Source organism: Zalophus californianus, chromosome 9 (assembly GCF_009762305.2).
Source record: "Zalophus californianus isolate mZalCal1 chromosome 9, mZalCal1.pri.v2, whole genome shotgun sequence".
Taxonomy (NCBI): Eukaryota; Metazoa; Chordata; class Mammalia; order Carnivora; family Otariidae; genus Zalophus; species Zalophus californianus.
The window spans coordinates 129,287,222-129,311,215 of NC_045603.1; the positions used below are offsets into that span (position 1 = coordinate 129,287,222).

At 39.5% G+C, this 23,994-nt stretch overlaps 1 protein-coding gene across 4 annotated transcripts in view; it reads left to right on the forward strand.

Annotated features, from left to right (window-relative positions):
• Positions 1-23,756, forward strand: part of UPF2 (UPF2 regulator of nonsense mediated mRNA decay) — a 107,874-nt gene extending 84,118 nt beyond the window's left edge. For 2 of the 4 annotated variants that reach the window (XM_027593391.1, XM_027593393.2), the window contains exons 17-22: positions 611-715; positions 1,018-1,116; positions 6,989-7,156; positions 15,171-15,312; positions 16,478-16,598; positions 22,469-23,756. In XM_027593391.1, coding sequence (XP_027449192.1) covers positions 611-715; positions 1,018-1,116; positions 6,989-7,156; positions 15,171-15,312; positions 16,478-16,598; positions 22,469-22,478 — 645 coding nt within the window. In that variant the 3' untranslated portion in view covers positions 22,479-23,756. Of the gene's footprint in view, positions 1-610; positions 716-1,017; positions 1,117-6,988; positions 7,157-15,170; positions 15,313-16,477; positions 16,603-22,468 lie in introns of those variants that run through there. The other 2 variants (XM_027593394.1, XR_003519863.1) reach the window with 2 other exon arrangements.
• Positions 23,757-23,994: the final 238 nt, after the last annotated feature.

Below are 23,994 nucleotides of genomic sequence, written 5' to 3' on the forward strand. Positions count from 1 at the left end.
CAGAGTGTCTAGCTCCTCTGCTTGATAGGCAGTGTGTCCTTGGGCAAGTCGCTTGACTTACTCAAGCCTTGTTTTTTTCATGGATAAAAATGGGGACATGTTATGCTACCTTCTTCAGAATTCAGTAGAGCAAACAAAATGAAGTATGTGAGCACACCTTCCAAGCTGAGGTGCTTTATACAATGTAGTGCTTTATAAATTTAGTGTTCTTGCTTTCAACTGCTAACCATGTTAAATTTGAACTATTTATTGACTTTCAGAGTTAGATGGGTATTAAAGAACTACTATGAGAAATTCAGTCTCAAAATAGGAGAAATCTACAAAAGGTTCAGGAAGCTCATTCCTTGTGCAATTTAAGGAAGAATTTCTACAAAGGATCTTTGTATTATTAGATCAGCAGAAGGTAGTGAGATGGGTTTTTGGCTACTGGTGTGCATTAGTTTTCAACTAATGCTGCCAGCTGAGACTTTGCTCTGAGTCATAGGCAGACTGCGTAAAAGGCTGGAACTTGAGATAATGAACAATTATACAGAAGTTTTTAAATCTTAAGACATGTAAAATAGAGATCCTTTTCAAAATGTTTTAATCTTCTAATGTTAAATAATTTCAGGAGGGTTCTGATAATGATGACGATGAAGGTGAGGAGGAAGAGGAAGAGAATACTGATTACCTTACAGACTCCAATAAAGAGAACGAAACCGATGAAGAAAATACTGTATGTATGGCTGAAAATTGGCTTTTGAAATCATTCCACATTCTCATTATTATTTCAGTTATAGCCACTGAAGTTGTGTTTCTTGTGATTATTTGAAAAATATTCCTTTGGAAATTCATTTTGTTTGTTTTCCTAAGTACTTTACTATATTAACACTTTCTTTTTAACATGTAATAGTGTTACATACTTTACTCACTCATTCCTTGAGTTATGTTGAACCAAGTTACCAGTACAAAAGACTCTGCCGTCCAAAACATGATGGTTAAAATTTCTGGTCTGGTTTCTTGTTTTGTTTTAATAAGGAGGTAATGATTAAGGGAGGTGGACTTAAGCACGTACCTTGTGTGGAAGATGAGGACTTCATTCAAGCTCTGGATAAAATGATGCTGGAAAATCTTCAGGTATGAACGGTTCCTCTACTCCAGAGTGTCTTCTCACTACAGAACACTGCAGCACCATCCATTCTGGTTGACACCAGGGTCTCCACATCTGAACATTTGCCTCTGCAGCAGCTTTTTCCTGTGTGTACAGCTTGCAGTTGCCAGTACTTCCAGCATCCCAGATCCCGATTTGAACATTTCTTTGAGATACGCTGGGAAAAAATGTAGTAAATATAAGACTTAGAACAGAGTAATTTCATTGTACCAGTCTCTGCCTTTTGTCTCTGAAGTCCTATCTCTGTTTCTAAGACCTTTTTACTTATAGTTTGTTTAGGATTCAAACTTTGCCAACGATAAATATTTGGGGAAATTTAGTATAATTTAAGTTTGATTTAAAATTTGAGTAACTGGAACGCCTGGGTGGCTCAGCCGGTTAAGCGTCTGCCTTTGGCTCAGGTCATGATCCCAGGGTCCTGGGATTGAGCCCCGCACCGGGCTTCCTGCTCAGCAGGAAGCCTGCTTTTCCCTCTCTGCCTGTTGCTCCCCCTGCTTGTGTGCTCTCTCTCTCTCTCTCTGACAAATAAATAAAATCTTTAAAAAAGTAAAAATAAAAAAATAAAATTTGAATAACTTGTTTGTAAATATTTAGAGGAATATTGCTCATTTGATGTTTAAAGAAATGTTGTTTAATATATTCTTGACATTAATATACTGGATTTTATAAAAAACTCCATCTTCCCAATTTAGATTATGTTTTTCTGTAATTAGAGGTCACATCCTGTGGACTCTTTACTTCTATCCTCTCTATGGTTATTGTTAAACTTGTGGAGAGTGCTTCTTTTGAGATAGGGTATGAGGGCCCCATGCTGTAGGCTCATTGGAAAATGGGAAGGGAGGAAGTGAAAATACTAGATACAGAGACAAGTGATTCTTGAGTTTTCCTAGAAAGGGGGGAGAAATGGAGAGGTGACTAGAGGTAAAAGAGGAGGGTTGTTTTTATTTTTATTTTTTTAAAGATTTTATTTATTTTTTGCAAGAGAGGGAACACAAGCAGGGGGCAGAGGGAGAGGGAGAAGCAGTCTTCCCGCTGAGCAGGGAGCCCGATGTGGGGCTCCATCCCAAGACCCTGGGATCATGACCCGAGTCGAAGGCAGACGCTTAACAGATGAGCCACTCAGGCCTCCCGAAGAGGGTTTTTTTAAGATGAAAGGTATTGTAGTCTTTCTGTGCTGGTGGAGTAATCCTTTAAGGAAGAAATACTGGATTTTACTTTCATGGATGCCACCAAGGCCAAAAACTATGATAAAGTACAAATTTAGTGTCATAGGTATATTATGACCTAATATACCTATGACACTAATATAAACGTATATTAAAGTTTCTTCATATATCTAGAAATATTATGAAGTCTTAAATTCATGTCATTTAGGAGCATAAGTCATCAAATAAGATAATCATACTCCCTTTAAAGAGACAGATAATAAACAGTTTATTTCTTAAAAAAAAAAAGATTTTAATTTATTCATTTGAGAGACAGAGAGAGAGAGAGAGCACGAGCAAGGGGGAGAGGCAGAGGTCTCGAGAAGCAGACTCCCTGCTGAGCGGGAGCCCGATGTCAGGCTGGATCCCGGGACCTGGAGACCACGACCTGAACTGAAGGCAGACGCTCGACCATCTGAGCCACCCAGGCGCCCCAACAACTTATCTCCTAAAGAGACTTTTCCTGTCTTACATAAGTCAATAGCCATCAACTCTGTTGTTCATTTGTCTGATAAGTATTATTGAGTATGTCTGTGTGCCTAGCACTGTGCAGTGGGCAAAAGTAGTAAAAGTAAATAAAGTAGTAAAGTAGTAAATAAAAACAGACCTGGTTCCTGCCCTCAAGAGACTAGTTTTATGGGGAAGGTAGATGTTTAACAACTAAACAAATACATAATTTCAAATTGTGCTTAATGCTAAGGAACTAAAAGAATAGAATGCTTTTTTAGAGATAGGATAATCAAAGATCATGAATTTTAGACAAGACAGGCAGAAATGAAGCTAGCCATCTAGGTGAAAAATTGGGAGAATATGGGAACAATGTGTCAGAGGTCCTGAGGCAGAAGAGGATGTGTAATGTTGGAAAAACTAAAAGGAAGCCATTATTACCAGAGCCTAGTTGGTCTGTGGGGAGGGTGGCCCAGTATGAGAATGGATATTTATGATGGGTCTTCTTTGGATGGCACAGTCCTATATGAACCATAGGTTCATATGAAGGTGGTTTAGACTGGGACAAGACGAAAAGCAAGGAGAATGTCAGGTAGACTGATTCAAAGGCTGACAATCCTAGGGAGAGATGATGATCGTCTGTCTAGAATAAGGGCAGGGCACAGGGAATGAAGTCTGGATTCAAAAGCTGTTTAGGAAGGAGTGAACCAGATTTATTTAGCACTTGGTCAGATAGCAGTGGGTCAAGGAGTCAAGGACAGCACAGTTCTTTAGCTTGGGCAACTGGCTAGTTATCTCTGGTTGGAAATAAGGGGAAAGTGAGCAAGAGTTTCACTTGGCTTTGTTAAGTTCGAGAAGCCTGTGAAGTGCCAAAATGGAAATGTCGGAGATCAGAAGAGAAACACAAGTGGGGTGGTTGTTAGAGCATACGTAAAGATGTAGCAGTAAATGAGCCATCCACGTATAAAGTTTGGAGAGAGGGAGCGCTTGGGTGGTTCAGTCAGTTAAGCATCCAACTCTTGATCTCAGCTCAGGTCTTGATCTCAGGGTCAAGAGTTCAAGCCCCGAGTTGGACTCCACACTGGGCATGGAACCTACTTTAAAAAAAAAAAAGAGTTTGGAGAGAGGAAGAGCACGTTCAAGGTTGAGTCCTGAGGAGCCCCTAACATTTAGAAAGTAGGTAGAAAAGCTGATGGAGTCAAGATAGAGTCTTTTGATACGGTCCAATAATCATTGTTTATTGGGAGTTCTTGAAGAAGCAAGCTGGAAGGATAGGAGGATGTGATGAGAGAGGGCTTGAATTCACATTTATGCGTATGTGTTTAGTGTACTGGAGAAAACTTAATCCTATATCCAGGCACTAATTTTCAAACACCGTCAGATACCCAAAGCAAACAGACATAAGGAGTTTCTTTCTTTGGATAAAGTTGTCACAGGAAGACACAGTAGCATAAAAGATACTGATTCTCCATCAATCAGGTCCTTAGATTTTGTGTAGTCCTAATTCTGCCCCACCGGAAGGGCTGGCAGCGGGCAGGAATGAGGGCTTGGGGTTGGGGGTAGTTGGAGAAGGGCGGGGAGATGGATGCAGAAAGGTGGGTTTTTTTTAAGATTTTATTTATTTGAGAGAGAGAGAAAGGGCTTGTTTTTTTTTAAGATTTAACAATATTATTCTTAAAAGTATCTGTAAGAATAAACAAAATAGGAAACTTCTGGAAAGTGGGGGATGAGAACCTCTACAAGAAAATAAAACATTTTAAACACGCAATAATAGATTGGCATAGCAGTAAAGAGATTAATGAAATAAGAGAGTCCCAAATAGACCTAAAACGTGGCAATTTAGTAACACTGTAAAGATAATATTGTAAATCAGTTGAGGGAAAATGGATTATTCAGTGAATGGTCAGTAAAAAATAAAGCTGAATTTCTATTTTATTTCCACACCAGAATTAATTGCAAATTTATCAGAAATCTTAAAAATTGTTCAGACTGTTGAGTACTGCATTAAGATTTCATGTTTATCCTTCATACCTTGCTGTCAGGTACTGTTAGTGCCATGTTTCAGTTAAAGCCACGGTTAAGGCCATAAGCCTAGTAAGTGGTATAGTCTGTTCTCAGCCACCTTGCTCTTTGCTTTCCAGCACAGAATGCCATAAGAAATGACAAACCGGGGAGTGGGGGGCATATATATATATACATACATACACATATATACATATATATGTAATATAAATATAAGATTAAAAATATATATATATATGGTCTATACAATGCAGGGTTAATAGTTGTACTATAACAACAGATCCTGCAAGCCAATGAGAAAAAAATAAATGACCCGAGTTTTTTTTGTTGATTGAAAAAACAAGTGGAATCATGCTAAAGCTCACTGATAATCAAAAGATAGCCTGGGTGGCTCAGTTGGTTAAGTGTCTGCCTTTGGCTCAGGTCATGATCCCAGGGTCCTGGTATCAAGCTTTGTATCAGTAGGTTGGGCTCCCTGCTCAGCTGGGAGTCCGCTTCTCCCTCTCCCTCTGCCTCTCCCCCGGCTTGTGTGCATGATCTCTCTTTCTCTCTCTCTCAAATAAATAAAATCTTTAAAAAAAAAAAGTCTAGACTATCAATAGAGGACCAATTATATAAATAAGGGCATAGCCATATAATTAGCTCTGTATATACTCAGCTAGAAAGATGCCCATGGCATGGAATCAAAAAGAAGAAAAACATGTATAGTATAGAACAATATGCAAAGTTACACCTTTTATTTATATGTTTACATTAGTATTTTCAAGAAAAATCTGGAAGAACATGCCCCATTGATACTGGGTTTTGCATCTTGGAGTGGGTGGAAGGGGGGTAGAGGAAGGGGTTGGTGTGGACACTGTCTGATATATTTTTGTATCTAAATAATTTACAAATAATATGTTAATTTTGTAATTAGAAAATAGTTAATTTATAAATCAAGAATGATCTAACCTGATCCTTTCAAATTTTAAGTAAAAAGTTTGTAAATCTTACAAACCTGGGAGAACTTAAGGCAAATTCTAACAAATTAGAACTTAGAAATAATAAAACTTTACACCTTTAGTACCATTTTATTTGATTTGAAATCTCTTGCAAACAGGGAGCCTATATCAAAAAATCATTTAAATTGTAGTAAAGCAATTTCAAAACCTCATGGCCTTTCAGCATTACCTGCTTAGCTTTGAAGAATCAAGTTCAGCTCTTTCCTCATTTGTGCTCCCTTCAGCAAATACAGAAAATTATGTGCAGTTCCCTAAATGCACCATACTGTTTCATGTCTTTGCTTTTGCACCTGTTCTTCCCCTTCCTAAATTCCCTCCATATCCCCTAGACTGCTCTGCTACCATTTGCTTATAAGAAATCATATGAAACCTTAAAGACATTTTCAAGTATCCCATTTTTATTCAATCTTTTATGAAATCTCAGCATCCACCCGTTCCCAACCAGGCCTATATATAGTCCCTCCATCCCCAACACAGGTTATATGTAACTTGGATGAATTGTAATTAATTGATTTCTCTCTCTTAACAAGTTGTGAGCTCTCTGAGGGTAGAGACTGTGTTTTTAGGATGAGTACCTCAAAGCCTAATGCACAGTAAGTCTTAAGTGAAGGTTTGTTTAAATAATTGATAAGTACAGTGTCAACGTTAAAAACTTGGGTATTAACAAACATAAAGCTAATCTGAACATTAATAGATTTCATTCATTCTTAAACATTAACTGAGCACCTGTGGGCTGCACAACACTGCTAGAGCACACCAGGGAAAGGGTGTCCAGTGCTGAACCCCACCAGTCTGGTGGAGGATTCTCACAGGGAAGGAGGCACTCGTGACACATGGTAATTGTGAAGGAAGACGTGTGGTGTGGGTATGCATTTCCGGAGCAGGTGAGGTTAGGAGAACTTACAGCATTGTGTGTTTGGGCTCAGGGGAGGCTGCAGTGATAAACAGGAGCCAGTCACAGAGGTCTGCCAAGCCATATATGTAAGAGCTGGGGGTAGGGGAGGGGCAACTCTGTTTTCAGTGACCTTTCAGAGAGATTACTTTGGCTCCAGTGATTGGTGTGTTTTAGGAACTTTGGCACTGAATGAATTGTTCGAAATTTTTATTTACATATATCCATGTGTACTTTGGAATACTTATATTTTTTCATTTCTGTCTTTAAGCAACGAAGTGGCGAATCTGTCAAAGTGCACCAGCTTGATGTTGCTATTCCCTTGCATCTCAAAAGCCAGCTGAGGAAAGGGCCTCCACTCGGTGGTGGGGAGGGAGAAGCAGAGTCTGCAGACACAATGCCGTTTGTCATGTTAACAAGAAAAGGCAATAAACAGCAGGTAAGAAATTGTCCTCTGTGTATTCACAATTGATTGTTAGTTATAACTGTTTTGTAGGTTCTAAGTTATCTTTTGCCTATGAGGGGAAAGAATTGGAAACATTTAAAGTATTCAGCGGTAGAAATAATTTTATTTATTATATGTATGGAAGACACATCTGACTGCTGTTGAATGGATATTTTTTAAAGGAAAGGACATTTAAATTATAAATTCATAAATATTTGTTAGAATATATAAATACCGGGGCGCCTGGGTGGCTCAGTTGGTTAAGCGACTGCCTTCGGCTCAGGTCATGATCCTGGAGTCCCTGGATCGAGTCCCGCATCGGGCTCCCTGCTCAGCAGGGAGCCTGCTTCTCCCTCTGACCCTCCTCCCTCTCATGCTCTCTCTCTCTCATTCTCTCTCTGTCAAATAAATAAATAAAATCTTAAAATAAAATATTAAAAAAAAAGAATATATAAATACCTTGACTTTCAGGAGGAAGGTTTCATAAGTAAGCTCAGGGTGGGAAAGGAAAGGAGGATGTTGACAGATACAGCTCTAGAAAATTTTCAGTTAAGATTTCTCTTGAAAAATCATTGTTTTCTGACTTCTAATCCTTCTCCATTCTCCTTATACTGCTTCCCCCTTCTTTCCCTTATCTCATAGAGAGCCCTCAAAATCATTTCCCTGACTGCTAAGGTGTTACTTCAGGGATTCATAAACTGATTCATACATTCATACATCAAATATTTATTGATTATTGAGCATCTACTACGTGCCAAATACCAAGTACTGAGGCTATGGTGATATATAAGATAAAGTCCCTGCCCTCGTGAGTTCACATCCTGCCAAGGTTAATAAACGAATGTATGTGCAGAGAGTGCAATGTGCTGTGAAGAAAAAAAAGCCCAGCTCTCAGACACAACTCTAGGATATATCACCCATTACCAATTCTATAAAAGTTCTCCCAAATTTTAACATTTCTGAAATCAAGATGCCTCCTAGCATTGATGGGCTCTCGTGATAATTGGCAGCATTATTTTCTGTTTTAGTGGTGTGTAAAATAATGGAGCTCTTAAAATTAGGGGAACGTTAGATTCTGTGAAATATGGTAGCTACCACCTCTTATTATAGACAAGTCTAATGCCTCGCTTCTGTATTCATTCGTATAGTCATGTCCCAGGTAATTTGTTGTTCACTCTCTATGCACTAGGCAGGCACTGTCCCAGGTGCAAAATGTACAGCAGTCACCAGAGTCCCTCCGCTGGGGAGGGAGGGTGAGATGAGAGGGGGGCGAGTTTTCATTCCAGTGCTGGGAGGCAGACAGTGGGGAAATACATAAGGTTGGGTTGGGGGAAATGCAGCAAGATAGAGGCAGCAAGGAGAGAGGTCGGGAGCCTGCTGGGCTGAAGGGCATGGTGTGCAGGACGTCTAATGGGATGTCACCTGTGATGGAGGGGATAGAGTGCTCCCTCCCCACCAGGACAGCCGCCAAGAGATGACCCCCAAATACTTGGAGGCTCAGGGTTGTCCAGGATACCATTATTTTGCTGTACTGCAAGGAAATCTCCAGATACAAAAACCATGCACCAATTAGAATCCTGGGAAGGGGGGCCGGGGAAGGCGTCACATCATGTTGTATGTCAGCAGTTAACTTTGGCTCAGGCTCAGGGTACTGCTGTGTCTTTCAAGCACTGCCTTCATCATTCCTTTCCAGTCCCGGCCTTCCCTCCATCCCGGCCTCTGGGGTTATTGTGCATTTAGGGGAGCTCTCCCTTTGCCCACCCTCAGGCCAGGTTTGAGCTCTGGAAATCCCCCCGCTCCCCCGTCCTCCACTCAGTCCCTAGAAAAATAAGAGTTTTTTTTTAATCAAGACCCTAAACTTGGTGTTGAATCAAGATCTTTGCAAAACTGCTCTCCTCAGAGCACCTGAAAGTGTTAGTTCATCCCAGTTCCCAGGATTCTCAAAGCCCAGAGTTTTTGCTTTTCTTTCCTAGGGACTACTTCGTTGTCTGAGTCTCACTGTTCTAGTTCAGTCATTACATATTAGGTCTGCTTCATTCTCTGTTTTCTTTAAAAGCTTTTAGCTCCTCCCACACCTCATACCAGATTTTCTGGGCACAAGAGAGAGTTTTGTTTTGTTTTTTTTTTATTGTGAAGGGCAGTACTTGGCGACTTCAGTTAGATATGCACTAGTTCCCATTCCAGTGCAGCTACTGAACATTTGTATTACTGGCATACTTTTTTCTTATCTTTTTTTTTTTTTTAAGATTTCATTTATTTATTTGAGAGAAAGTATGAGTGGAGTGGGGGGTGGACAGAGGGACAAGCAGACTCCCCACCGAGTGGGGAGCCCCACCACATGGGGCTCAATCTCAGGACCCTGAGATCATGACCTGAGCTGATGTCAGACGCTTAACTGACTGAGCCACCCAGGTGCCCCAAACCATTTTTCTTATCTAAAAGGGGGCTTAGGAATATCTTTCTGTGAAGATCAAATTGCACAAAATTTAAATAATCCATTTTCTTCATTTGTCCCTCTCTTTTGTGAGGCACATGTGAAAATTCATTTTAACTTTGTCAATTCATATACCCCATTTGACCTTTTTAGGGCATGCAGGCATAAATTAAACCATAGCCTACCCTAAGAAACTTCTGAACTTTGAAAAATAAATTCATTTTAGCAGTCCTAAATTCTAAGTTGTATCGATCAAGGTAAAACTTAAGTGTTTATTTTTTAGAAGGAGTATTTTTGGTTTAAAGTAGATAGATTATATACTGTATAACTTTATACAAAATGAGGAGTGGAAATCCTTATTTCTTAAAATGTGAAATTTTAATTTTTGAGGAAACATTTTTATTGAACTTTACTAAAAATATATTAGCAAGCATGAAACGAGAGCTCAGAGTACTTGGTTATTAAGTAAATTTTCAACTCAAACTTTATTTGGAATTTTGGAGAATGTTCAATTTTAAGAACATTATTTGAAGAAACATCACTGGTACTTTTGGTCTGAAAAAGAAGGTTATTTTGTTCTGATTTTTATTTCTTTATTTAACTTTTGGGTGTTGGCCCTTCTGGTGCAACGGTTTTTCTAGAAATGTGAAATGTTTTGCCTTATAGGAATCTTTAGTTCTTAAGTGAATGATCTTTTTGTGCACCAGATTTGTGCTCAGAAATAACTTTCTTCTGTAGTCATTAGGAAAATAAAAGTTTGTACCAATGAAATGAGTAGTTGAAAAGAAAAGAGTGTAATGCTAGTCATAATTTATTTTTCTAGATTTAAATATTTATGAGTTAGAATAATGAATTGAAATAAAATGTTTTGATCATTAAAACAAGTTTCAATAGAACCGTTATATAACGTTCTAAAGAGCTTTTTTGATTTCTCTAAACGTACAGTGTATTTATTATAGCTTAATACTCGTAAACAACCCATTTTTTTGCAGTTAATTATAAGGAGTCATCATTTGTTTTATATGTCTTTTGACTGGAGCAATTGATACTTGGGATTGTGTGTGTGTGTGTGTGTGTGTGTGTGTGTGTGTGTGTGTGTATTTCAATTTCAACTACAGTTATGAAATAGCTTTAAAATACCTAAAATACCTAAATCACCTTTATTGCAATTATTGTATTCCAGAAAATCTAGTTTGAGTGACTTCAATCTTTTTGTCATCTAATTTGCTATAAAGTAGTAACTCTTTTTTAAAAATGTTTTGGTAGCTTTACATAAAGGCACTTGGTGAGGGTGGCATCAGGAAATTGGTCTCTTGTGCTCTCTGTATTTATTACTGTCTCTTTTATATCCTTTTTTTAAAAAAGATTTTATTTATTTGAGATAGAGAGAGAGCATGAGCCGGGGGGCAGAGGGAGAGGGAGCAGCAGGCTCCCCGCTGAGCAGGGAGCTCGATGCTGGACTCGATCCCAGGACCCTGGGATCCCAGCCTGAGCCAGAGGCAGATGCTTAACTGACTGAGCCACCCAGGCACCCTCTTTCATATCCCTTTTAAGCCCTTGAGAACATTTTCTTTTGTAAAACTTGTCTCACGTCAGTCTTATAAATGAATAGAAACCTGTATTTTTCACATTTTTGATCAAATCATTATGAAATAATGTTTTATACTGTTTCATTAGTGTGGTAAGTACCGTCATTATTAGTCTTTTCAGTGTTGAATTATGAAGGACAGTTCAAATGTTTTTATCAGAAACCCAGTAAGGGAAAAAATGGTCACCCTGTTTTCTCTGAGTGTGTTAATGTGGTAACAGAGAAGCATCTTAGAATTGCAACTTGTGATTTTATGGGGATCAGGAAATTGTCTGCCTTTCTTATTGGGCTGCTTTGCCTTGAGTATTTTGTGAAACAGTAGTAGGTCACTCTTTATGCGTTTGCATATATTTATACATGTTTAGAACCAGTTTGTAAAGCTATTGAGGAAAAGCAGCTAGCTGAATAAGTAAGAGCGGTGTAATATTGGAGTCTGTAATTTACCTTGAGAAATCAGATCTTGACCTCTCTTACCCTTACCATCTCAAATAAGGCATCTTATTTGATACTAGAACAGAGAGTGACTTAAAATTTAGCTGTGATTCTTGAAACCTAGTAGGTATTTTGTATTTCACTGAAGACAGTACTCAACATTGCCCATATTTCTTACTAACAATACAAATAAGAAAGAAATGGTGGTAATAACAGTAACAGCTAAAACATACTGAATTCCTACTATATTTCAGACATTGTTCTTTTATGTGTAATTATATCTTTAAAACTAATGTATTAATTTATATAGCTCTGTCTTTATTGATTTATACTGGCAGACTAAATTTTATTTAGAGTATTTGTAGCTCTGATATATCTGCTAACGAGATTTCACAGTTGTTCTGTTAAGGGAAGATTGGAAAATTGCTTCAAGTCATCATTCTGGAAATTGTTCTCATTGTTGTGGTCTTTCTAGAATTTGACATCTCTGTCTCTGTTGTCATAATTTGGCCCACCTCTGTTTGCAGTGTCTGGGTTGTTGTTTTGTTTTTGGGTTTTTTTTGTTTTTGTTTTTGTTTACTTTATTTTTTAAGGTTTTATTTATTTGAGAGAGAGAGAGCAAGTGAGAGAGAGAACACGAGCAGGGGAGAGAGACGAGCAGACTACTCGCTGAGCAGGGAGCCCGATGTGGGACTCGATCCCAGGACCCTGGGATCTTGACCTGAGCCAAAGGCAGACGGTTAACCAACTGAGCCACCCAGGTGCCCCTTCAGTGTCCATTTTAATTCAGCTTTTCTCTACCAATAGTTTATAGCACCTAGATTTAGAGATGTAGGTGCACAGAATTTGTAATTGTGGATGAAGGGGAAATGGACCGTCATCAGATCATATATAGTAAAATTTAGAAATAAACAGTCTATAACTAGCAGTTTTTAAAGGAGATGTGAGGAGGATGTGGAACTGCTTTTTCTTTTAATTGAAGTATAGTTGACAAGAGGAAGTACTTTTTAAAAGGCTATGTTCAGGGTCATAAGAACAAGGAAGGGTAATCCCACTGCTTGTGGAGAGATTTTTGGAAAACAAAACAAAACAAAAACCAGCTATTCACTTTTGCTTTTATCAACAAGGAAGCTTTCAACCTGGAAGGTTAAGTTGAAGATTGGGTAAAATTAGATACTGTCGAAAGGGATAATTTATCTACTTTAATTGAGTCCCAGTCTTTAGTTAAAAACAAATTATATCCTCAAAGACTGAAATAACTTCTATATGTAATTATAAAGCAGTTGTCGTTAAACTTAGAAAAAGTCTTTCAGAATGAGGCAGTAGTCAAAAGATTCATAGTAGGCAAGTAATTTCCTTGTTCAAAGAGCAAGGGAGAAGTACATTCTGAAAACTATACAATCTGATAAACTTATATCAACTTCTAGCATAATTCTAGATTGAATTTTAAAACAGATGATTTTAGTGATGAGGAAAATGAAAATTAAAACCAAAGTGAAAATAACACTATGTACTCACTAGAATGGCTAAAATTAAAAAGATTGGCCATCCCAAGTGTTGGCAAGGGTGTGGAGGAACCAGAACTCTTGTACACGGCTAGTGGAATGTAAAATGGTGCAAATACTTTGGAAAATATTTTTGTAGTTTTCTTGAAAAGTAAAACACACCACAGGGTGCCTGGCTGTCTCACTTGGTAAAGCATGTGACTCTTGATTTCGGGGTCATGAGTTCAAGCCCCACTTTGGGTATAGAGCTTACTTTAAAAAAATAAAATCATTAAAAAAATTAAAAAGAATAAAAAAATACACCAGCTATTCCCAGCTTTTCATTACTAGCATTTTGCATTTAAGAGAAATGGAGACCTATGTCCACACAGACGTTTGTAAATGTATTTGTAATAATCTAAAATAGAAACCCCAAGTGCTATCAACAAGTGAGCAGATAAGCAAATTACAGTACATTCATACAAAAATACTGCTCTATGATAAAAAGGTACAAACTCTTCATGCATACAGTAACATGGATGCATCTCAGAATCACTGTGGGAATTAAGCTGGACAAAATAAAATACGTGTTGTATGATTCAACTTATATAAAATTTTAGAAAGTTCAGACTGATCAGTAGTGACAAATCAAGTTAGCAGTTGCCTGGGGGTGGGGTAGAGGAAAAGATGGGTTACAGAGGGACAGAGGAGCGTTTGGAGGTAATAGACATGTTCATTATCTTGATTGCAGTGAGGGTTTCTTGATTGTATGTGTATGTGGTTTTTTCTTTAAAAGATGGTTTTAAACTCAAAATAGAAAGGGGTGGTTGCAAGGAGTCTGTCCTTGACTACTAGGAGCACATTAAATCAAACTAACCTCACTGGGGAGAATGGTGAGGTTGGTGAAGTCTGTTAGGCCGGTAGCCAAATGGACTACCCTAAACATATTTTTATTTTGATATAGGAGATATTTGGTTATCTACTGTGTTAAAAATGGAGTTAGTTGGGCTTGTAGATGTTTCACACCCACACTTAGTATTTTTCACCTTAGTGTATCTGAGCTGGTGCATTTAGTGTTCTGGGTATTACATTTTAAGAGGAATATTGACTGACTAACGTGCATCATATAAAAGCGAATACCAAAAGAGAGGACATCTGAGATAATATGAAGAATGAGATTGTCAAATCAGATTCAGATGAATTAGAGACTTACATAGTGTTAAGCTTTACTAATAATTTCAAGGATGCAAGCATTCAGAATGGCATAGATCAACCAGAGAGGTCTGGGATCCTGAGCACATGTCTCTGTGTCCTTTCTTTCCTTATCAGGCATGCCCTTGACCCAGAGTATTAGAGGAGGTCTCTTAGCTGAGGGGTGCACATTATACACAGCAGAGAGAATTTCCATTTTGTGTTCACGTAGTTATGTAGGTTACTCAACGATTTCCAGGGAGCCCTTAAACTCATAGACTCTATCTAGGTTTGTGTACCTTGCACAATCCTAACCAGGGACATCCTGCTAAAAACAAAACATTTCATAGGTAAGGACTCTCTCCCATAACAGAGAAATAGATCTTGTAGGGCAGTTGCTTAACTCTTCCTCTGTTCCAACCTTGCATTCTATCTCTAGAAGTAAGAAGGTGTGTCAGTACTAAAGATGAAGTAGATTTGATCTAGATGGTCCAGCAGGCCAGAAAGGGATAGAAATGAGAAGGATGAAGGTTACAGCTTGCTATATAAAAGTCTTCTTGACAGTTATAAGGTCTTCATGGTGGACACTGATACCCTGTTGCTAGATGAGTGCTTCCAAACAGAGTGCAGGAAAGAGGAGCTTCTGCTTTTCTTGAGGTTGAACTTGATGGTCTTCCACTTCCTATCCAGCCCAGTGGGTTTGTCTCTAGAAGATTAAGACTATTACCTGTTTATGTTCTTAGATGATGCTGTCTTTATTGACTTAGAGGAAAGACATTATTTTTCTAAATTTGTTTAATTCTACTTAGCATTTTATTTGAAATCTTTTTTCTTCAATTTTCTCAAGCCATTTGTTATTCCTTTCTTATTTTTTCTCAGTTTAAGATCCTTAATGTACCCATGTCTTCCCAACTCGCTGCAAATCACTGGAACCAGCAACAGGCAGAACAAGAAGAGAGGATGAGAATGAAAAAGCTCACATTAGATATCAATGAACGGCAAGAGCAAGAAGATTATCAAGGTAAACAATCCTTTATAGGACAGAAGTAGAAAAGTTTTATGCTCTTTGGGCTTTTTAAATACAGAATTTCAAGAGTTTTTACCCTCACCTCCTTTTCATGTCATCTTTGTAAATATTTAGCTTAAGAAATTGTTTTTATATTCCATTCTATCTTCACTTAACTTGCAAAATAACACTAATGTAATTTTCATCGTATTTTGCTAACTCCGTAATTCAGTTAAATTCTGTACTATTTAGAGCTGTGTTTGCAACTGAGATGATAATCAGGTTTTAATTGCCTCATGTTGCCAGTCATCTGTGAGCAATTAATTCAACACATATTTATTATCTCATTTGTCTATTTGGGAGTCCTGTCTCAAGGACCCCATGCCTCTTCAGATTTGAGGGTATACCCAAATTAAGATTCTGGTTTCATGCAGATGTACCCAACACTCTTCAACAAAGTGGAACCTTATGTATAGAGTCCATAACCTCATAAGCCAGCCTCTTGGCGTTTCTGTGGCCCCCAGATTTAGAGCCATAACATGGCTGTTTGTACAGCACTGTATTGACAGACTGCTTTCTGAGAGATTGTTAAATAAATAAATATTTGGTTTTCGACCTTCGAATCTCTCTTCTAGAATCTCTTCTGGTAGATACCCAACATTTTTAACAATCAGTAATAATAGCTAACACTCAGCGTAAGTGCTTACTATGGGCTGGACACTGACTTATGTACTTTTACAAAGCACTTAACCCTCACCACAATTCCAGGAGATAAGTGCTTATTATTATCCCCATTTGACATTTAGGGAAATGAACCGAAGTCCCATGGCTAGTAAGTGGCAGAGCTGGGATTTGAACAAATATTGCCTGGCTCCAGACCCTGTGTTTGTAGCTATTGGACTAGACTGCTTCTCATACTGCTTTACTGCTTCACACTTATGTAGTGGCCAGATTGACAGTATGGGGAAATTGGATATTAAATGCTTAAAGAGCATGTCTCCTCTCTTGATGTACTCTTTCAGAACTTCTTAATCATTGTAGTCTCTGTAATTGTTATTTTTCTTTAATCACCTACTTGACTGAACTAATAAACTTGATCTCCCTAGGGTTTTATTTGTTTCATCGAGGGGAGTGCATTTACAACAGTTAACCACCTTTTCTGTTTTGCTCCTGCTTACAGAAATGCTGCAGTCTCTTGCCCAGCGCCCAGCTCCAGCAAACACCAATCGGGAGCGGCGGCCTCGTTACCAACATCCAAAGGGAGCACCTAATGCGGATCTAATCTTTAAGACTGGTGGGAGGTAAGATGGTCTCTTTTCTTCCTTCTTCAGCTACTTGTTTTTCATGATGTCTGTATGAATAAATTAGATAGTTCTGGATTATACTTAATGATAAAGGCCTAATTTTTAGCAAAATAGAAAAGCCTTCGAGTTGTAGACATTTGAGAAAAGAAAACGTATTTATAAAATAATTACAGTTTTTTGTTTTTTAATTTCAGTCACATTGATCTTGGCTTTCACTCTCTGAGTGGACTTCTTTGGATTCTTTAATTTTCTCTTTTGCATTCACAGAGATGACTAGTTATAGATGAGTTTGAGAGAAATCACACACTTTTGTGTTAGAATTTTTTTAGGTCAGTGTTGGGTAATGTTTACAAAAACTGAAAACCTATTTCCTAGACTTCTAAGCCTGCAGGCTGAGTTTGTTTTGAGGTATTTTGTTTGTTTTTAATTATAGAATGTCCTGCTGGGATCCATGCCAGTTTTGCTTAAACTTGAGTTGCTTAAAGTGAAATAGTTACAATTCCATAAGGAATTTCACATAGAAGATTCCTAATAAGACCTTATGCATCTTCTTTTAAGGGAGAAAATTATTTAAAGTTTTCTGGGATGTGATCTAAAGACCCATACCATCAACTCAATTTTCTGTCTTGTGGTTGGGTTGTAATCAAAGATGACATTGGCCTTGGCTGCTCTTACTTACTGATCTCCTTCAGGGTATTGGTGTTTTAGGCTCAGTCCCAAGATGTCACCTTGCTGTCAGGGGCAGGCAGGTCGGGTGTGGGAGGAAGTGTGCTAGGGATGGGGAGCAGAATAGTTCATTACTGTAGACAGTAGTGCTGGGAAAGTGCAAATCTCTGTCTTGTACGCACTCTGTGTTTTTGTGTTCCTGATAACATTTTTCTTTGACCTGTACGCTCAGACAACTCTAATCAGATTACAGGTTAGCACATTGGTTTGTCATGACAGTTTAGGGATCTGTTTTTTAACATCTAGTGAGTGTAGTGTTTTTAGAAATCCAAGCTAGAGCTGATGTACAAATCCATCTAATGAGGCATAAGATACTAGGTTATTTTTAATTATCCAAGCTTCATTAAAGCCCTTTAATAAAACCTCTTATTGTCACTAAAACATAGAACATAGGTAGTTTTAACAAGCCACGAAAATTTTAGTTTTCTGCTCTTTACATTTTTTTACAGAGCTTTAAATATATATCAGTGTTTTTGATAATACCCGTTTCTCTTTTTGTCTCGTGGTTGGCAAACAGAACTATTAGAATATTTTTATCTTGATGTTTTCCACCAACTTCACCTTTCCGTATTACAGCTTCACATCTCTCAACTGCATTATTTCTATTAATACCTCATCCCTTCTTTAGTCACATAATGCAAGTATAGTGCATTTTCCTAATTTTTCCCAATTTTTAAATATTTGGGTGGATTTAAGAATCAGTAACTATGACATTTGACACATAAGTGGTACTTGCAGTACGATATGCCCGCCTCAGCTTTCACTCATTCCACACCTACCATGGGTTCAGTCCTGCACTGTGGCAAATTAAAAGTACAAAAAGACCAAGTCTTTATGCTCAAGCTTATAGTCTAGTGGGAAAACTAAGTATAGGTATTTGAAAGAGCTAATTCTGTCCATTTTAAAAATTCATTGAAAGTTTATTAAGTACCAGGCATTTCTTAAGCAATAGGAAAAAAAATAGGGGAAAACAGATGTGTAAACTTATATATGCTAATAGATGTGTAACAGATGAACATAAAGGTATGCCTTTCTTAGTTTGGTACCAGTTATTCAGTTGTGTTTTAGAATTCTTTTCGTTAACTTCTTGTTTTCCTTCCCTCCCTCCAGCCCCTAGTTAACCAGACTTGGAAGGATTGGCTATATTTGCTCGCTCTTCCTCACCTCTCACTGGTGTGGCTGATTGCAGTCTGCTGCCCCCACCCCACCCCCCCGCCTCCAGCTGTGCCTCCCAGTGTGTCACTCAGCATGTGGACCCTCTTTTTCTTGACATACTCTTTTCCCTGGACTTACGTAGCTGTCCTGTCTTCAGGTTTTCCTCTTCCCTCCTTGACTCCTCCTCCTGTCTCCTGACTTCGTTATGAGCTTGCTTCTGCCTGGAGATGCTCATGTCCCTCAGGGTCAGTCCTAGGCCCTCCTCTCTTACCCTTGTATACTCTCCATGGGAGGTGTCCTTCCCTCCTGTGGCAAAGTTACCATCCATTGCTCCAGCTCAGGTCGCACGTTTTAGTTTCTGACTGTATATTCATTCACTTGTCTTCTAAATAACCACCTAGAAGGTGTGTCCCTGCCCCCCGGCCTCTCTCCTCCTCTGTTCTCTGGCTCAGCTGAGTGGAGGCACTGCTGGGCCAGTTGTCCACACTAGAAAAGGAGGTTTAAGTTTGGACTATTCTTTCCCTCAGTTTCCATGTCTAGTTAATTAACAAATCCTTTGATTCTTCTACTGAATGCCTCTCACACTTGCCTGTTTTATTCTACCTCTGCTGCTGAGACCCCCAGATCAAGCTACTATCACCTCTTATTGGATTGTTGCCAGCAGCCCCCTGATCTGCTTCTCAGTCTCCACTATCAACCCCTTCCAGTTCATTCTCTTTGTTGTACTTGCATTGTTCTTTCTAATATGCACATCTGCTGTCTGAGTAGGTGAACTCTTCTGCTTAAAACCCCTCAGTGGCTCCTCCTGGCTTGTAGGATAAAGTCCAAACTCCTAAACTTGGTTACCGTGGCCCTACATGATGGGGGGAGGGGGGCGGTTGTTTACCTTATTTGCTTTATCTCTTTCTCTTCCTCTACGCCCAACCAAGCTGGTCTTTTAGTCCTTCTAGTTGTGTTCTCTGTTTGGAACTTTCTTGTGCTTTCTTCTGGATATCTCCTGCTCTTCCTTCAGATCTTACCTTCATATTCTCAAGTCTGACGTAGGTTGGTGCATATATGCTGCCCTTTCTCCCTGTATTTCTACAGACCTTGTCCTGTGTAATCACCTACTATCTTGTCTTTATCCCCCATGAGACTAAAGATTGAGGGCAGAAATGAAGCCTTGCCTTGTTTTCTATTATAACTCCCCTGTGGCTCTTGTGCCTAGCACATAGTAGATGCTCAGTTAATATTTGTTGAATGGACAGAGAAACTTGTAAAAATCTGTATTTAGTCATTTAATAAACTTTTTTCTCTAAGCTCTGCTCCTTAACTCTTCTTTCCTCATTTCCTGATTTTGTGAAAGTCCAATTCTTGAGCTACAATCTCTTCCTATTTTAAATCTATTCTTAAAATCATAACTCAATAAAAAAAGCTGACTTGTCCATCATTCTTAAAAGTGGCTCTCTGTAAAGTATTATGGTATTTTCAAAGCCAGTGCTCTTGTAATACAGTCGTGAGTGAACATGGAGAAGAACAAGAAATCATGTAAACACAAGTTTTTGACCCATTCGAGCACCAAATGTTCTTTGCTATTTTTTTTAAACATAAGTTTTAATTGAAGAAATGTCGTTTGAAGGAACATAACTGGTGGGGTGGAGTCTCCTGGTGGTTTGGCACCTCTTTATTTATTTTCTATTTATTTATTTATTTATTTATTTAAATTTTTTTTTTTTTTAAAGATTTTATTTTACTTATTTGAGAGACAGCGTGAGAGAGCACAAGAGGGGGTAGGGTCAGAGGGAGGAGCAGACTCCCCGCTGAGCAGGGAGCCCGATGCGGGACTTGATCCCGGAACTCCGGGATCATGACCTGAGCCGAAGGCAGTCGCCTAACCATCTGAGCCACCCACGCGCCCTATTTATTTTCTATTTTTATCACTGGGCCAGACAGTAGAAAGATACGTATCTAGAGCAGTGGTTCTTCAGATCCCTTAGGGAGAATGTGCTGCGAGGTGAATTCCTAAACAGAGGGAGAAGAAAACTTGAGTCAGGTCTGAGAAACCGTTTTCAACTTGACTCTTAACTTGGCTACTGTTTATTTTAAAAAATTAGTTATTAATATTGTCCATGTTGTATGGCAGATAAGGGGAGATTCATTTGGATACTGGTTATTAAAACAGATTTTGATAGGTTCCTAGGCATTAATTATAATGATTTAAAAATTTTTCTAGGGGTGCCTGGGTGGCTCAGTTGGTTAAGCAACTGCCTTCGGCTCAGGTCATGATCCCAGGGTCCTGGAATCGAGCCCTGCATCGGGCTCCCTGCTCGGCGGGAAGCCTGCTTCTCCCTCTCCCACTCCCCCTGCTTGTGTTCCCTCTCTCTCTGTCTGTCTCTCTGTCTGTCAATTAAATAAATAAAATCTTTAAAAAAAAAATTTTTTTTTTTCTAATCACAAGTGATCCTTAAAATAGGCTGTAAATTAAAATTGCAGCCCTTCTCACTGGGCAGTGATACCCTAACAAAGCATAGGCATTTGCTTAGAATGATTTAAAATGGCAATAGTGTTCTAGTAAAACAGTTAACCAGCGCAGAAAAGGTTGTTTTCCACTCTGCCAGTGTTGAAAATACTGTGAAACTTCACATCTTTGGCAGGTGTTAGTGCTGATATGGTTTCTGTGCTAAAATCCATATGAATTAAACCAGTGCGCCTTAAACTTTAAAACACACTTTTTTTTTTAGAGCATGCACACGAACAGGGATGGGGGTGGGAGGGCAGAGAGAGAGAGAGAATCCTCAGCGGGCTCCACATCCAGCATGGAGCCCAATGCAGGGCTCAGTCTCACAGTCCTGAGATCCTGACCTGAGCTGAAATCAAGAGTCAGTTTCTCAACCAGCTGAGCTGCCCAGGTGCCCCTAAAATACATAATTTAATCTTCGTGACTCTTATTAAAAACTACTAGTTCTCGCTCATTTCTAACATCTCCCAGGTGATGTCAGAGCTTCTAGAATGCGGATCACACTCTGAGTAGGGTGTTACACTTTTTTTTTTTTAACCCACCTTAAGGAGTTGTGCTTTTTTTTTTTTTTAAAGATTTTTATTTATTTTGACAGAGAGAGACACAGCGAGGAGAGGGAACACAAGCAGGGGGAGTGGGAGAGGGAGAAGCAGGCTTCCTGCTGAGCAGGGAGCCCGATGCGGGGCTCGATCCCAGGATCCTGGGATCATGACCTGAGCCAAAGGCAGACGCTTAACGACTGAGCCACCCAGGCACCGCATACACTTTTGCATATTTGCATCTTATTCTTAGAAATCATTTTCTTCCTCACGTAAGCTTTTCTTGTGAGCAACGAACTATTAGTGCTGCCAGAGGAAGCAGCACACGCTGGGTGACAGTGGCCACAGGACTGCTTGCCTCGGTGGCAGGTGTTTGCAGGGTTGCCTCCTCCTGACGGCTGTGCAGGGCTTCTGTCCGGGACCCTCCCTCGGCTTCCACAGCACTGCTGATCCCTGCACCTGCATCTTCACCTGGCATTCTCCCTCTGAGTGCATCTGCGTCCGAATTTCCCCCCCTTTGAAGGACAGATTGGGTTAGGGGCCTGTCCTACTCCAGTGCGGCCTCCTCTTAACCAGTTACATTGGCACTGACCCTTTCCACATGAGGTCACATCCTGAGGTCCTGGCATTAGACTTCAACATGGAGATTGGGGTGGGGGGGGGACACTGTTCAACCGTTACACAAACCCTAAACACTCAGCACCTTAGAAAGTAGTTACGGGCAAGATTCCAGGACCACCCGTCTGATCACCATCAGATTGCTCTTTTTAGTGTCCCTCTGCTCCTGTTGTTTCTTAGTCCAGTAGGAGTTCGTGTGCTCTTTAAGAAGCACCGATTTGCCTGGGAGACGTCAGGAAACAGCAGTTGGTGGTTGTTGAGGGGGCCTTTTCTTGCCAGAAGTTTGCCCTCAGTACTAGTTCTTTTTAACGTTGCCCTGTTTGTGCCTCCAGGAGACGTTGATCCAGCAGCACGTGTCATTTCATTAGGTCCTGTATCTGATGTTGTGGATAGTGGAGTCCTCCAGCAATTGAATGAGAGCAGTGGACACATCTCAGCATGTCGGTCTAGAGCGTTGCGAATCTAAACCTGGGACAGGCTGGGGCCATGAGGCAGGAACAGCAGCCTCTGCCAACACCCGGAACAAGCCGACGCTTCCAGATAAGGCGGAAAGGCCTTTTGTAATGGAAATCACGTGAGGGTTAATCTTCTCTTGAGAATGGCAGTCAAGAAATGAGATGGTTAACTTGACTACTGAGCAGTTACACCAAGAAGAGTGTCAATGAGATGACTGAGCCAGAGAAGAAACGGTTGTGATGGTAATGGTATGGGGGAAATGAACTTGAGTTTTAAATTTGATTTGAGTTACAGTGTCTCTGAATTGAACATCCCATGTTGGAAGAAGATATAATTGGGGGCTCCAGGACTGCAGTAGAAAAGTATAGAGCAAGCAGTAAAATCTTCTAGTAAAAACTTACATGCAGGACAACAAAATGATGAAAGATAACCAAATAGCAGATAATCCACCAGGAAGGCTTTTGTTTAGGAATTTGTTTCAAGAGGAACAAGGGATGAGGGAGAAAAAAAAAATCCATTTTATCCATCAGAGTCAGTAATACAAAATTGCCCATTAGGGTAAAAGAGAAATGTGGAGACTTCTACTATACAAAGAGAATGCGTTCACATGGCTTAGGGGAGTCTGACACCAGCCCAAGAACAGGGAGAGTTGAGCCCATTGTAAGTATCATTGAAAACAAACAGCGTGCCAGTCAGCATGTCACCGCAAATGGACGAAGGACAGCAAGAACGGGGTCAGAAGATTTTGTTGACCTTCATGGGTTTACAGCCTCTGTCTCTAAACAAAGTATGGAAACAGTAGAGCTTTTATTTTGCGTTTGTTTTTGTTTTGTTTTGTTTTGTTCCCCCCCCAAATAGAAATGAGGGTTCTTAGTCTGTTTCTGGCAATCTGTTAATTTATTAGGATAGTTGTCTTTCGTTTGCTTTCTGATAGGCATAGCAAGTTTAGTTAAAGAGCACATCTGTATGCTACAACTTGATTACATCTTTTTTTCCTAGCTATTTTGCATTTTTTCTTTTACCATGTTTCAGTTTCTGCATGTAGAATTAAATAAGAACAAAACTTGTAAAGTTGTAACATTTCACATGGAAATGCTGCCCGATCTTCACCAGCTTCAGAAATCTGACCTTTGCCAATGCTGCAATAAAGTGTTGTAATTTAGATTGGGCATGGTTGTGTTTTATTTGGTTTGGGTTTTAGAAATTTATTAAATGTGTAGACCTGTGTCTTCAGAGGTCATCCTTGGCCTTTCTGAAGCAGCCTCAGAGACAGTTTCTCGGGCATGTCAGCGGTAGTGCTGCTCTCCCTGCGGCGTTCTGGCTTTGCCTGGTTTCCCTGAGTGCCTGGGTCAGCTCACCTGGGGGTCTACTCCAGGGTAGCCCACGGAGTCCAGGAGAATAA